The following is a 15,883-nucleotide window of genomic DNA, read 5'->3' as shown; positions in this document are numbered from 1 at the left end:
TGTGCCACAGACACACACAGCCCTCTCGGCAAAGAAGAAGCACTGACAAGAACTTCTGAGCCAGGCGACCCTTGTACAGTTCTGACAACAACACACCCAGATCCCCAGTTGGGCAGTTTGAAAACGGGGCTCCAAAATTCTTTGTTCCCTACTTTGAAATCTAAGTGGGCTTGTGACGGCTTCGACCCGTAGGGGGCACAGAGTTGGCACTGCGTGACTTCGGAAGCTGGGGCACTGGGACACTGGCACCGGAAGCACTGAGCCACTAAGAAGTCCAACTACCCGGATGCTGCCATGCTGTGAAGAGGCCCAAGGTACAGAGAGGCCACGTGTGGACACGCCAGTGGGTGGTCCTCGCCTTGAAGTCGTCCAGCACTGTTTCCAGAACACGCCTTCAGATGACTGCAGCTCCTAGCCGTCAAATCTTTCCAGCTGAGGCTCCGGACACGGGAGCAGAGACAAGTCTTCCCTTCTGTTTCCAGTCTGGATTCCTGACCCACAAATTCCAAGAGTATAGTAAACGGATGCTTTTCAGGTGCAAAGTTCTGGAGTGAATTGTTAGGCACCAATAATAATAGGAACGATAGACTAAACTATTAAATGATAATTATACACTTTAAGTACTTTGCATGTATTATCTCACTGTTAACCCTCACAACTGCTTAATGAAACAGTAACTATGGCCATTTGCTCCCATTTTATGAATGAGGAAACTGAGACAAAGGGAAAGTTGCTTGCATAGTAAGTAAGATCTGTAGTGCTCAAAGGCACACACCAGTATGTAGCTGAGCAGGGAGTCAAGCCCACTTATGAGGAAACCAGGCTCTTCTCCATCACACTCTATTGCCTTTCCAGGATGGAGAAGAGCCCAAGGAGGCCTCGTGGCCGTTGTCACATGACAATTCCTCCTTCATCTGTGAGTACCTAGAATTGTCACCTGGCTGTCAGTGAGCCCTCTTGCTCAACTATAGACCCCAACACTTAAAGCCAGAAATAGACAAGACCCCTTCACTCATGCTGTAACTGAAACCCATTGTTCTTATTTCTTATTGCACTTTCCTGCGTTGATGAAGATGTTTTGCAATGATCGGAACATTCCATTCGCCAGGTCAGAAAAGCCCTGATAGCCAAGGAATGCCTAGAAGACCACATCCCCTTCTCTGCCTGTGACCATGTGCTGAACACATACCGACCCCCACTCAGGATCACATGCTCCCTGCCAGGTGTCTTGCGGTAGCCCCCTGAACCTCTCCTTATAAAACCCTAGGTGTCTACCTTGTGGGAGGAAAGGTCAGTTGTTAAGGTTTGAGCCTACCACCTCCCCCGGCTGCCTGCACCCCAAATAAATTTCTCCCTTTCTCTTTCCCAAACCCTCACCTCTTGAGTTATTGGCTTCTCTTGCGATGAGTTAATCTGCATTTGTTTGACAATAGTGTTGGCAGACGCAGGCAGGAGCTATGCTTCCCATCTGTCCAGCCCCTACAGGATCCTCGGGTTGGAACAGCGGACCGGGGCAATGCTCACCCCTTGGTCTCCTGAGTTAGTGGCTATGATAGATTGGTGACATAGGGGCCTAGTACAGCAAGGCCTGGACTGTTCCATTCCAGTGAGATAACCTATAGAATTTATATGATAGAAAGGGCACAAAGTCCCTAGATGTTCTTTGATCTCTGTGGCTCACATTAAAGTCATGAGGATGTGTGTAGGCTTGCTGCCGGGCTCTGTCTCTCCTAGAGAATGGAGAATCCCTCTTCATTTGTTGGCGCAAGTGAGAAAGGAAATGATCTAATGGGTCCTTTCAGTAAGCATCTTCAAAAATGGCTTCCCGTGAAGGTGGGCAGGGCCGATTAGCTCCATTTCTAATACAGCAAAAGTGATGGATGTCATCTCAGAGATTAGGTTGTAAAAGATGGTGATTTCCATCTTGCTCACCCTCTTCTGATCTGTCACTCACCCTCTCTGATGAAGCCACCTGCCACATTGTGAGCTGCCCAATGGAGAGGTCCAAATGGCAAGAACTGAGGGTGGCCTCCAGGAACAGCCAGTGAGGAACTAAATCCTGCCACTACTTAAATGGTCATACAAACCAACAAAAAAGGGAAGTCTGTGATAATGCCAAAAAGGGACATCAGAACTCATCAAAGTTGGGTTTTCTCTCCTCTGAGAAGTCAGGGAGGGCCTCCCTGAGGAAGTGACATTTGAGCTGAGCACACAAAGATGCCTGGATGGGTTTAGGCAACAAAGGGAGGGAAGAGCACTTCTGTTATGGGAAACAGCAGGTGCAAAGGCCCTATCACAAGAGAGAGCCTGGTAAGAATGAGAGACTGTGAGAAGGCAAATGTGTTTGAAGATCAGAGAGCAAATGGGAACTTGACAGGAGATGAGCCTAGAAGAGGGACAGAAGGGTCCCACGCAGGACCTCGTGGGTCTTTAATCCTAAGCACAATGGGGAGCCACTGAAAAGTTTTAAACTAGGTTTTCCTACAGTAGAAGCCAGAACCAGTCTGACCACAGCGAGCCTGGGACTTGTAAATATGTTTGCACAGTGGATTTTCCAAAGGAGGGGTTCAGACAGATTTGGTAACCATGGAGATGGCTATGTGGCCACTAACAATTATGATAATGAAGCCACAAACTTGGGAAGCTGGGCATTGTAAATAGAATTGGTTCTGGGTGAGCTCTGAGTGGTCTGGGCTGATGAAAGGTGCTGGAAACCACATTGTGTCCACACAAAGGGTCTGATTCCTGAAAAGGTGGCTTGCCCTGTGTGTGAATGGAATGCAGGGGCTGAGGGTTGGTGTCATAGCAACCCTTGGACGAAAGGGCCTTTCTTCAGTGTTTCAAACAGGGTCCCCGATGAGGGAAGGAAAACAAGCATACGAAGAGTGTCTGCCATCCCCCAGACACCCTCATGAGCAACATCTTAATATTTAGTCTTAATAAGCAATTATCACAGTAAAACTAATCATCCTCATTTTGAGGATGATGAATCTGAACCTTAAAGAAATGATGCTTGTTGCTGCATCACACAGTGCATCAGGTACTTGTGGATGCCTCCCCAGTGGCTATGCCTAGCTCCCTTCCTCCTTGCTTCTCGAGCAGGTCTCTGTCTGTACAGGTCAAAAATGCCAGATCCTCACTTTTCCAGCTTCCTCGGCAGCTAACGCAAAGACACGTGGGCCAGGAGGAGGCCTGGTGGGAGAGGAGGGACTTCCAGCAAGGGGTTTTTTCCCAAATAAGGAGAGGTGTATAGGATGTAGCCCCTCTCTTCTTTGGCCAGATGTTTTTGTGTCCCCATATCATGTGTGGAACTTTGGTGGCCGTCTTGTGACCATAAGATGACAAGCGTAGGGACCAAAGCTGAGGCTGGTGAAGGGCATGAATACAGACATGAAGGTAGAAAGATGGAAAGACCCTGGGTCCTTAAAATCATAAAGTGACTGAAGGACACCTGGGACCCCTTACCTCTTAAAATTTTGTTCTGTTGGATAATAAATGAACTTATTGTTTATCCTAAATAAGCCATTTAGTTGACAAATCTGCTACTTGCAGCTTAAAATATCAAAACTTTTGGCAGTCTACAATTGTCCTATTATAATTCCTTCCCTACTTCCTTTTAGTAATATTTTCCCAAATTTGTAGCTGAGTTCACGGCTGCCCTGCTAGAGAATAGGTTTTCCAGCTTCCTTTTTAGCTTCATGTGCCATGTTACTGAGTTCTGACCAATAGGTTGTGAGTGGAAGTGATGTGTGGTACTTTGGATCAAGTTCTTAGTTGCCTGTCCCCACCCTGATCCCTCTTCTTGCCAATTGGAGCAGGGGAGCAACAGGAATAGACTCAGAGAAGGTAGCAACCAGTTGAGGATGCTAGATCTATACTTTTACATAAGAAAGAAAGATCTCTCATAATTAAGCTATTTTTAGGTCTATTTTTAGGACTATTTTTAGGTCACTTTGTTATAGCAGCTTATCCTGTACCCTAACTAACACAATCACCAAACACCCAGCCATTCAGTGGTGGTACAAGTCAGGGTTCTTGCTGTAAGCCACACAAACCACCTTGCGCCTGTGTCTGAGCACTGGTAGCCAAGACATGGGGTAACGGAGGGTCTTCTACAGTGCAATGTGGCTCTGGTGTAGCCCTGGGGCACCGCACTATGGGGAGTGGTTGGATGCTGGGAGTCTACTTATAGTAGATATTGTATTAAGCCCTCCATAAATAATAATAGCTTTCATCTACGGAATGCTTGTCATGTGCCTGGCATAGTTCTATGTGTTTTACCCCTAGTTACTCCTTTAATCCTCACAAAACCTCCGGGATGGATATTATTTACAATCTTATTTTGTAGATGAGAAAGGAAAGCTTTCCCTTGCTCTTCCCCAAACATGCCAAGCACACTCCCCCCCCCCCCCCCCAGGGCCTTTGCACTTGCTATTCCTTCTGCCTGGAATGCTCATCTTCCAGGCATCCATTCACAAGGCTCAAACGTCACCTGTTCATAGAAGACTTTTCTTTTCACAGAAGCCTTTTTAACCACCTTATTTAACATTGGACCACTACCTATACCCCGCCGCCACTCTTATCACCCACAGGGTGACCATATAATTTACCATCCAAACTAGAACGCTTTTAAGAGTAAAAAGGGGATACCATTAGTTAAACTATTTCCGGAAGGAGCCAAAGAAGGGAGGCGGGGCCCCCAAGGCGGACCAAGAGACTCCGAGAGCTTCAGGAGAGAGCCCAGGAGGGCGATGCGTTTCTGACCGAGAGTTGCCGAGGGCTTACGGAAATAGCCGAAGATGTGGGAGGCGGGGCCACTTCCCCAGGCGGAAGTGTCGGCCTTGGAGCGGTGGAAGAGGTCCGAAGACTTACGGAGCGAGCCGAGCATCGCCGGCAGTTTCCGGAGAGAGCCGACGGGCTCCCAGCGCCCGCGCCGAGGCTCTGTCATGGCGGCTGCTAGTGCTGCTCCTGCGGCCGACAAGAACGAGGAGCTGGCGCCGGAGGCCGAGGCGCTGGTCGCGGCCCGGGAGCGGAGCAGCCGCTTCTTGAGCGGCCTGGAGCTGGTGAAGCAGGGCGCCGAGGCGCGCGTGTTCCGCGGCCGCTTCCAGGGCCGCGCGGCCGTGGTGAAGCACCGCTTCCCCAAGGGCTACCGGCACCCGGCGCTGGAGGCGCGGCTCGGCCGGCGGCGGACGGTGCAAGAGGCCCGGGCGCTGCTCCGCTGCCGCCGCGCAGGTGAGGCGGCCCGGCCCGGGGGCCTAGGGGACCCGGGCGAGGCGAGCGAGGGTCTCCCCTGAGCGCCGCGCCCCGTTTTGCCTCAGTCTCTCCCTTTGTACCCTCTGCGTGAACTTCTGCTGAGAGATGTCATCCTTTCATCTTTCCTTCTTAAGGAGCTGCGTTTCCTAGCAGCGACGAGCATTGTCCTGGAGCCATTGCTGGTTCATTCAGTTCCTGGCTCTTCCACTATTGCTCGACGGGGGGGGGCATGCTATTTAACTGCCCCGAGCCTCGGTTTTCCCATTTGTACCGTCTCAGTGTTCGATCATTATCTCTTCATTACTTTTAAGAAGCAGATGTAATTACAGATACTTGGCGTGGAGCCAGGCTCTCTGCGTTCAATTACCGACACCACTGCTTCATATGCAGGCTTTCAACAAATTATTTAACCTCGCCCTCAGTTTCCTCACCGGTAAAGGGAAGTCACAGTATGTTTGGATGTATGGCTGGTGCATAGCACTCAGTACATTTTAGATTTCATTAAATCGTTTATTACTTTTTCATTAAAACACCATTGTACGCTACCACGGTATGCCTTGGCCTCAGATGAGAAACTGAGGCTCAGAGAGGGGAAGCAACTGCCCAAGGTTACACAGCTTCGTGAGTGACCCAGCCAGGTTCTCAGCCCATAACCTCTGACTCAGAAACGCTGGCTTTTGACTTTTACACATCCTTTCTTTTATTAATATTCTTTAGGCACCTGCTTTACGCCAGAACATTGTTAGGTAGTGGGAGGGCTGAAAGAAATTTCAGTAGCGAACAGACGTATCTCTGCCCTTACGTGGATTTAATGGTTATTTGTGTGTTCTTGTTTTCTATTTTCACCCTCTCTAGGATATGAGTTCCATTAAGGAGGGATCATAGTTGCTTTGTTTCCTGCTGTATCCTCACTGATAAGTCACTGCTAGAAAAGTGTGCTGGGCCTGATTGTCATTCAGTGAATCTTTGAATGCAGTGAATTCTCTGAATTCTTGGAGGGATCATTCTCATGTTCTAGAATCAGAAACAGGCTTAGAGAATTGATGTGATTTTTTAGGTTATACAACTAATAAGGAAGGAAGCCAGGATTTGAACCCATCCTTTCTGATGGCAAAGGTGAAGCTCTCAGCCAACACTCTGTTTGGCCTGTTTGTGTCCTTTTTTTTTTAAAGATTTTATTTATTTATTTGACAGAGAGAGACACAGCGAGAGAGGGAACACAAGCAGGGGGAGTGGGAGAGGGAGAAGCAGGCTTCCCGCGGAGCAGGGAGCCTGATGCGGGGCTCGATCCCAGGACCCTGGGATCATGACCTGAGCCGAAGGCAGACTTAACGACTGCGCTACCCAGGTGCCCTGTTTGTGTCCTTTTGAGGTAGAACATACTTTGACTATGCTTACCCTTCTGGCTCTTTGTTTTGTTTTGTTTTAGGGAATAAGTATGACAAATGAAATCCAGTCATAAAGAGTGGAAAGGAGGAGCGTGCTTTGGCACTACTAAACTTAGCTATGGGGTGGCTTAAGGCACAGTCCTGCAGGGCATGAGCAGGGGACACTTCCAGATGAGTTAAGTTGTACTATTCTGCAACATTCCTAAATCTTTTTTCCTGAAATGAGCAGATATGCACTGTAAAAGTCTGGCTCAATCTTTGAAAATTAAACTTAACATTAAGAAAGAATCTAATCCAATAACCATTTCTATCTTGATTGCAGGGATATCTGCCCCCGTTGTCTTTTTCGTAGACTATGTTTCCAACTGTTTATACATGGAAGAAATTGAAGGCTCAGTGACTGTTCGAGATTATATCCAGTCCACCATGGAGACTGAAGAAACTCCCCAAAGTCTCCTTGGCTTAGCCAGGACAGTTGGGCAGGTTTTGGCTCAAATGCACGATGAAGACCTCATTCATGGTGATCTCACCACTTCAAACATGCTCCTGAAACCCCCCGTGGAACAGCTGAACATCGTGCTCATCGACTTTGGACTCAGTTTCATTTCAGCACTTCCGGAAGATAAGGGAGTCGATCTCTATGTGCTAGAGAAAGCCTTCCTCAGTACCCATCCCAATACTGAGACTGTGTTTGAAGCCATACTGAAGAGCTACTCCACCTTCTCCAAAAAGTCCGGGCCAGTGCTCAAAAAATTAGATGAAGTGCGCCTGAGAGGAAGAAAGAGGTCCATGGTAGGGTAGAAGAGTCTGTTGGACAAGTACAGACATTTAGGCCATTTATGTGAAAGTGAATTTGAAGGAATGCTCCAAGTATGAGATTAGACCTAAATAAAGGTGTTGAGATGTTTTTAAGCACTGTGATCATGCTTGTTAAGTTTCATTATCATCTGCAGTTGACTGTTCTCGACAGCTTACTGTGTACAGAAGACATGCTCTAGGCAGAACTGGGTATCTGAAAGAAATCTAGGACGGGCTTTCTCTGGCTGTGCCATGTGTATGTTGGGTACGTGGGCATGGCATTGCAGAACATTGAACCACGTAGTGACAACGTTTGCTTTTCAGTCCTTCGGGTGAGAAGAGGACAGAGTCGCAGTTGGTGACAGATATCTCGATCAACCAGCCAATCCCGCATTTTTTTTTTTGTTGTGTACATGGCATAGTCCTCCGGAAACCAATGTGGTGGGATGCAGCCAGCGTTTTAAAAATGAGGTAGATTCATAGACTAGGGAATATCAGAGTGCATGACATGTAAGTACTGTTTTAAAAAATCTGTTTCCAAGGTATATATAGACAAGGGTATATACTGAGTTTTGATGTAAAATATATTTCTTTTTTGAGGGTCATAGTACAAAAAGAGGAAAAATACTGCTTTACTCCAATTAGTCTTGTTAAAAAAAGCAGGCTCATAGCTTTCAGGCAGCTGAAATTTATATAATTTTATACAGCATTGTTTTTATTTTCATTCTGTATTTTTATGGTTACCTTCTAATTAAGACGTGATCGATATAAAATTCCTTTTAGTTTATATAGGTAAAAATGATTTGATTTATATCACAGGTAATAACTGCATAGAACAAAAGAGGTGACGTGGCTTGGGAAGGACTGAAGTTTGATAAAGCCTGGTTTAAGGGGAGCGGCAGGAAAACTGAGCGAAGATGCAAAATGCCACTAACTAGCTTACACCTTTTTTTTTTAAAAGATTTTATTTATTGATTTGAGAGAGCGGGAATGAGAGAGAGAGAGAGAGCACATGAGAGGGGGGAGGGTCAGAGGGAGAAGCAGACTCCCTGCCGAGCAGGGAGCCTGATGTGGGACTCGATCCTGGGACTCCAGGATCATGACCTGAGCCGAAGGCAGTCACTTAACCAACTGAGCCACCCAGGCGCCCCTAACTAGCTTACACTTAAAAACCCTGCCCAGCCTCAGTTTCTTCCCCAGAGGTGTGTGGCTGTGAGGAAGTATAATAAAGTACCTTTCCTCCTTGCCAGCTCCAGCTAGCAAATAAATATTTTGAGTGCATTATGTGTGGCCGGTATCTTATGGGATACTGGGGTGCGTGGGGAGTAAGCATTCCCGTGGGTCCAGGACTGTTTCCTTCCCCATAGTCAGCCCTGTACCTGTGGCAGATGCCCAGGGCTGAATGAAAACTTCCCTTCCTGGGTAGTGGTGACTAGTAGAGAGGAGAGTTAATACCATTGCCTGTTTTACTACTTGTCAGATACTGTGCCGGAAGTGTTCCTACTGGATCTAAAACAACTCTAAGTTGGGTATTATCCCCAGTTTGTGGATGGAGAAATGGGCTTAGAAAGGGGGGAACTTGTCCAAGATGTCTCAGGTAGCACAGGGTACTTGTACTTGTCTCCCAAGCCCAAGTGCTCTTCAGTGATACTTTAAGAAATGAGATGCTGGATATGATATTTTTATATTATTTTATATATTTATGTTATAATTATATTCCTTATATTTTTATCTGTATATTATAATATGTATTGGCATTATATAACATTTTCAACAAACTTCAGGGGCCCTAGGGGCTGGCAATAAGTTTTTCAATTATTTAAATCAGTGAGAGGGCTCATTCCCATTTCCTCACTAGTACTGTAAGGCTCATCTCTGCCGGGGGGTCGGGGGCAGCGGGGAGTGACTGGTTGGCACACATGTGCGGCCAGTGGGTCAGCACTTACCTAGTGCTCACTGTGTGCTGGGCACCGGAGCTACAGAGGGGACATGAGGCTGGCCTTACTCTCCTAGGAAACAAACTGATGTTGGGACTGCTGTGTGACGGGGAACCGGGGGTGGGGGGTGTGTTCCAGGCAGAACCGCCATCAGGGACAAGGTTGGTGAAGGAGGGGCATCCTTGGGCCGCAAGGTGGCCGGTGTGCAGCGAGCAGGGTGGCGGAGGAGCAGGAAGTGAGATCAGAGAGGTGGGTAAGGACCAGATCACGCAGAACCTAGTAACCGGCCTGGGTTTTGTTGTCAACGCGACCCAGAGGGTTTTCAACAGGGAGACATCTCACTTATGTTTTGAAAGGATTATATCTGTAGGAAAAGGGCTAAAGGGGGCCAGAGGGGAAGCGAGAAACCAGGGAGGAGGCTTTGCCGCTGGCCAGGTCGGTGATGGCGGTAGCCTGGGGTGGAGGCCCTGGCGCGTGTGCTGCCAACCGCTGGCCCCCTGGAGCGTGTGACATGGTGGCCAATTGCCGTGGAGGCAGGAGCAGTAGACGAGTTAAAGTGATCTTTGCAAGCATTGAGGGAGAGGGGGCTACTGGAGAACGGTCTGTCTGTGTACTCAGCCTGGGGCCTGCGATGGGAAATAAGGAATTATCAAATATTCGCAGGTGAGCAGTGGATTCCGTCCCTGGTTCAGCATCCCACAAAGGGCTAAGCAACCCTCTGCAATTCCAGATTCCTCGAAGTCCTCGTGGGGACAGCCGGCACTTTGCAGCCGTGAGCCAATGGCACTAGCAGCTCTGTGTGAATTCTGACTGGGACCTTCCCAGATGGGTTATAAAGCTCATTTTACAGATGAGGAAAGGTGCTCAGCAATGCAAAATATCATGTCCTAGGGTCACATAAGTGACATAGCTGGGGTTCAAACCCACATTTTTAACCCTAGCAGTTCACTATTGAGCAGTTACTGAGTTCTTTGCATGCATTAACCTATTTTACAGAGGAGCCTTGCCCCAGGTCACACAGCTAGTGAGTGGCAGAGCCAGGGAAATGTGGTGTGACACTGAGATATGTCCAACACTGCAAAGGACACAATGCCCACATCTTCTAGAACATTTAAAAGAGCTCCTGTGGCTGGCCCATGAGCCACGGAATGGAGTTACCCAAGTTGGGCATAGCGAGTGCCCTGCACAGGCAGGCGTGTTCTCGCTGGTCACGAGGACCTGGGAACACCACCAGTGAAGGGATGTGTGTATCATCTCTGCTGTGACCGAGAAAGTCAGCCCTGATCCTGATCCTGACTCCAATACAGTTTATTTACAAAACCAGGTAGCCAGCTTGTGGGCCATAGTTAGCCAAGGGTTTTTTTTTTTTTTTAATATTACATTAAAATATTTGCCTTTATGCCTGAGTCTTTAGGTGCCCTCTTAAATGTGTGCCCTAGTGAGAGCCTCGCTCACCTCCTCCTGGTCCTAACCCGGCTGCCCCTGGCCGCCAGAACCCCTGGCTGTGAGACCAGCTGACAAGGGCACAGGGAATTTCCGCCTGTGTCCTGAATTCAGGGTGCTGCCCCTGCAAAGGCCCGAATTGCCATTTCTCGAGCCCAGAGGAGTGGCTCTCTTTGCCAGCAGAGGTCGCCAGTTACCACCACTGTGGGTGGGAAGACGCTTCCCTCCCCTTCCACCCTCCTCCCTCCCTCCTGCTTGTCCCCTCCTCTGTCCCTCCTTTCTCTCCCCTCTCTGCCTTCCCTCCTTCTCCCTCCTCCTTCCTCTCCTTCACTCCTTTCCTCTTCTCTCCCTACCCAGAACTTGGCTCATTTATCCACTCAGCGCCTTAGCTGGGCATCCCTATGCAGCAGGCCCCGTGCTGATCACTCAGGCTGCGTGGGGGTGTCTGGTTCCCTCCTGCCTTAATTTTGTCATCCATTCTCTCACTTCTTCACTCATTCATTCACTGACTATTTACTGAGCACCTTGGCTGCGTCGGGCTCTGTGCTGGATCCCGAAGAAGCTGCAGTGATGAGGAAGCCCGGCTCCCCTCCCCCCCAGCGCCTTCCCCTCCCCCGGCACTGCTAGAATCAGTGATCTCCCCACTGCTCCCCCTGCTTCTGCCCTGCCCCTCATATTCTTCCTCACTCAGCAGCCAGAGGCACCCTTGTGAAGCCGGTTTATGCCACTTCTCTAATCAGAAACTCCCAATCATGGCTCCCCACCCCATGTCTCCTTGCTTACCAGCTGCGTGATGAGGGACCCCCGCGCCGCACCTCTCTGCGCCTCAGTGTCCTCATCTGTAAGGAGGACCTACGATGATTCTACCCCGTGGAGCTGCTGTGAGTGTTGTCATGGGTCGGAATCCCCAGGAAGCTGACTGAGATGCGGTGGAGCCTGTAGGATGTTTACTAAGGCATTGCCCTTGGGGGCCACCCTCCACAGGAGGGCAGAAGGCAGGGGAGCGTAGAGGGAGAAGTGGGATCGGGAAGCAGACCCAGCAACAGCCTCAGCCAACCCCATGGGGAGCTCTTTGCCTACAGTGGGCCTGCAGAGATGTCCCAGGTTGGGCTGAGATGAACAGGCCCTCATAATCTCCTGTCACAGTCATTGGCGGGCTACCCCTGGAAGGACAGGAGCGTGGGTGAGGCCCTTCTCTGCGGGGACACCATCCCTGAAGGGCTGACAGCAGGTGGCCGCCTGCTGACCACACTTCCTGCATTTGGGGCCATCAGGCTTGCCTTGAAGGGGCCCTGGGCTGCACATCAATGCCCAGCAGGAGCATCAGCGAAACAATGCATGTAGAGTGCCACCGCAGTGCCTGGCGCATTGTAACAACTAGCAATTGTTATTACTATTATAGAACCTATTAATACGATTTTTAGAACCAACAAACAAGCAATTATAATAAAGCGTCATTTGCTCGACTTAGAAGCCAAAGATACCCAGGTGCACTTCCCCACATTGCCCGCCCCAACCCCAGTGTTTCTGAATCCAAAGGTCTGGGCCTGAGCTGAGCTGAGCATTTGCATTTCTAACAAGTTCCCAGTGATGCTGTTCTGAGAAGCACCGCCCTAAGGAAAACCAAGGTGTTCCTGAGAAGGACAGGGGATAGATGCTAAGAGGGCAGAAACAGCAGTTACTTACTGTACCCATTTTATGGATGAGGAGGCTGAGTCTCAGAGATGCTAAGCGATCCCCAGTCATCAGCTTATAAATGATAGAGATTGTGCCAGGCACTGTTTGTTGCCTACCCAAAGCCACCCTCTTTTGGACAGAGCCTCCATTTGTCCAGGTATTTCTTAGGTGAGAATGGCTTCATCTCAGGGAAGGTCGGACTGGTCCCTGTCTAGAATGGTGCCTGGAAGGTAGCAGGTGCTCTGTAAACATTTGCTGAATTGAATTCCCTCATGCAAGCAACAGCCTGCTGTGGGAAAGAAAATCATGGAGCCACATGAGCCTTCCCCCCACTACCCCCAAACACACACACACACACGCACACGCACGCACGCACGCACACAGGCGCGCCACAGTCTTCCCTGCTGGAGGCAAAGTGGAGTATGGTCCTGGCCTGCAGCTTGGAACAAAAAACATTCAGAACCCTGGGGGTTTGGTGCCGATCAAAGGCCTCCTCATGTTTGTAAACCTTCACTCTCTCGCCTGGGATACAGAAGGTTAGGGGATGGCCCAGAACCCAGAGTTAGATGCAACCCCAGGTACAGGGGAGTGGGGGGAAGAGGGGGGGATGACACGGGACTCTGGGCCTCCCCCTCCCCCATAGAGAGGAAAGGCCCTGCAAGGCTGAGCAGCTCAAACCCAGCCAGACCGAAAGGGGTAACTAATCCCAACCCCAGCCTGAGGCCCACCTGCCGGGACTGGCTTCAAAGCCAATATTGCTCTTGGAGCTGTAGAGGCCTGACCAAATGTCACACTGAAAGATGCTGACAGTGGTACAGGGCTCAGCCGGCGGGGGCGGGAGGGGAGGCACTGAGTCCCCCCTTCTGTGCAGGGGGATGGAAAGCTGGTGCCAATACTCCCTGTGCACTCTCCCCTCCCCCGGCTTTATTTTTCTCCATAGCACTAAGCACTATGGGATACATGATGTATTCCACTCATTTATCTTATTATAGAGCTAACAAAATGAAAGCCCTATGAGACCAGAGGCCTTTGTCTTGTTTGGTCACTGCCAAAGCCCCAGCACCCAGAATGATACCAGGTCTATAGTAGGTGCTCAATTAATACTTGTGAATGAATGATATGATTTTGATTGATGTTCATAATGAGAAAAATAATAATATAGTAATATATATTATATAATATAATAATAAAAATATAATAATAAAGTACAATGATTTAAGGCATGTTCAATTTTTCAGGACTTACTGGACCTCTGCTATGTTCCAAGTACTGTTCCAGGCACTGGGAGTTTGGCAGGGAATAATTTGGACTCCTTGTTCTCATGGAGTTTAATGGTTAATCTAGTGGGGAATCACTTCAAATGATGACTCTTGCTGTGAGGGAAAGCACTTGGGGGATTTTATACAGAGTGCGTGATGCAGAGTTGAGGAAGGTTATGTTCCAGGAGATTAGGTAGTTGGGAGGGCGCCTTAAAAGAGGTGATGTTTGGGCGCCTGGGTGGCTCAGATGGTTAAGCGTCTGCCTTCGACTCGGGTCATGATCCCAGGGCCCTGGGATCGAGTCCCGCATCGGGCTCCCTGCTCCTTGGGAGCCTGCTTCTCCCTCTGCTTCTCTCTCTCTCTCTTTCTCCCTCTGTCTCTCATGAATAAATAAATAAAAAATCTTAAAAAAAAAAAAGGTGATGTTTCAGTCAAGACTTGAGTGAGAGAAAAAGCGGCCATTGAGATGGGAGGGTGGGTGGGGACATCCAGGCAGAGGGAGCAGTCCATGCCAAGAACTCAGCATGCAACGAGCAGAAGGAAGGTCACAAAGAGGGAGGGATGCAGCGATTGAGGGGAAGGCAGGTAGGACAGGGTCAAAGAACTCGGCATGGCTTAGTCATGCGTGTAAGCGCTCAGCACAGTGCTTGGCACATAGAAAGCCCTTAAAACCTGGGCTGGTAGGGGCGCCTGGGTGGCTCAGTCAGTTAAGCATCTGCCTTTGGCTCAGGTCATGATCCCAGGGTCCCAGGATCGAGCCCCACATGGGGCTCCCTGCTCCGCGGGGAGTCTGCTTCTCCCTCTCCCTCTGTCCCTCTGCCCACTTGTGCTCTCTTTCTCTCATTCTGTCTCAAATAAATAAATAAAATCTTTAGGGAAAAAAAAACCTGGGCTGGTGACTATAATCAATATGTATGCACTTTACATAAATTTTACAAATATTTTGCTATTAAAAATGGGGAGGGGTGCCTGGGTGGTGCAGTCAGTTAAGCGCCCAACTCTTGGTTTTGGCTCAGATCATGATCTCAGGGTCATGAGATTGAGCCCTGTGTCGGGCTCCACACTCAGCACGGAGCCTGCTTGAGGGTCTCTCTCCCTCCCACTCTGCCCCTCACCCTGCTCTTGCTCTCTCTCTCTCTCTCTAAAAATAAATAAATATTAAAAAAATAATTCTAAAAATGGGGAGGGGGAAGGGTGGTGTGTATCACTGGAACTTCAGCTCTATCATGCACTAGCTGTGTGACCTTAGGCAAATGTCTTAACCTCTCTGAGCTGCAGTTTCATCACCTGTCTAATGGACAAGCCTAGTAGGGAATGAAAATAAATGGGAGTCAAACCATCCATCAACTGTGGAAGTTCTTTAAGAATTCCCTCCCATGGGGCGCCTGGGTGGCTCAGTCGTTGAGCGTCTGCCTTCGGCTCAGGTCGTGATCCCAGGGTCCTGGGGTCGAGCCCCACATCGGGCTCCCTGCTCCGCGGGAAGCCTGCTTCTCCCTCTCCCACTCCCCCTGCTTGCGTTCTCTCTCTCGCTGTCTTTCTCTCTGTCAAATAAATAAAATCTTAAAAAAAAAAAAAAAAAGAATTCCCTCCCACATCCTACTTCTTTCTCAGTGTAAAGGGGGAAGAAACAAAGAAAGGGAGTTAGTGGGTCCAGCCTGGGAGCCGTCACTCCTCTTGTAGGGTGCAAAGGTCCAAGTCATCCAACTAGGGATGTTGTGTGGACTCTCCTTCCTATAAGGAGCTCTTCTTAGAGGATTCAGCCCATGCAGATCCTGGCTGTTCTCTGCCACCAACTTCCTCTGTGAGTTTGCCTCCTTCTTCTGTTATTCTGCCCCCCCCCCCCCCCCCCCCCCCCCCCCCCCCCCCCCCCGTGCTCACTTCTGGGTGAGAAAAGTAATAGCGGTAGTAATAGTTATCTATTGTTATGTAACAAATTGCTCCAAAGCTTAATGACATAAAACAACGATTTGTTATGCTCATGATCATGTGGGTCAGACATTTGGACAGGGCAGCATGGGGGTGTCTGGTTTCTGTTCTACCATGTCTAGGACATCAGCTGAAAGACTCAAAGGCTAGGGGCTGGAATCATCTGAAGGCTCATTTGCTCATAGGCTGGTTAGTTGTTGCT

At 49.2% G+C, this 15,883-nt stretch overlaps 2 protein-coding genes across 2 annotated transcripts in view; both read left to right on the top strand.

Moving 5' to 3' along the window:
• The first annotated feature begins 4,876 nt into the window (after positions 1–4,876).
• Positions 4,877–7,562, top strand: TP53RK (TP53 regulating kinase). The gene is made up of 2 exons (XM_027621514.2): positions 4,877–5,232; positions 6,964–7,562. The coding sequence occupies exons 1-2, from the start codon at positions 4,947–4,949 to the stop codon at positions 7,440–7,442; spliced, it is 765 nt and encodes a 254-aa protein (XP_027477315.2). The 5' UTR covers positions 4,877–4,946; the 3' UTR covers positions 7,443–7,562.
• A 135-nt stretch (positions 7,563–7,697) lies between these two features.
• Positions 7,698–15,883, top strand: part of SLC13A3 (solute carrier family 13 member 3) — a 79,997-nt gene continuing 71,811 nt past the window's right edge. The window contains exon 1 of the mRNA XM_027621511.2: positions 7,698–7,949. The gene's annotated coding sequence lies outside the window, so the exon portion shown is untranslated. The remainder of the gene's footprint in view (positions 7,950–15,883) is intronic.

Source organism: Zalophus californianus, chromosome 8 (assembly GCF_009762305.2).
Source record: "Zalophus californianus isolate mZalCal1 chromosome 8, mZalCal1.pri.v2, whole genome shotgun sequence".
NCBI classification, from domain to species: domain Eukaryota; kingdom Metazoa; phylum Chordata; class Mammalia; order Carnivora; family Otariidae; genus Zalophus; species Zalophus californianus.
The sequence above is the reverse complement of the archived record's forward strand: the minus strand, read 5'-3'. Positions and strand labels throughout refer to the sequence as shown.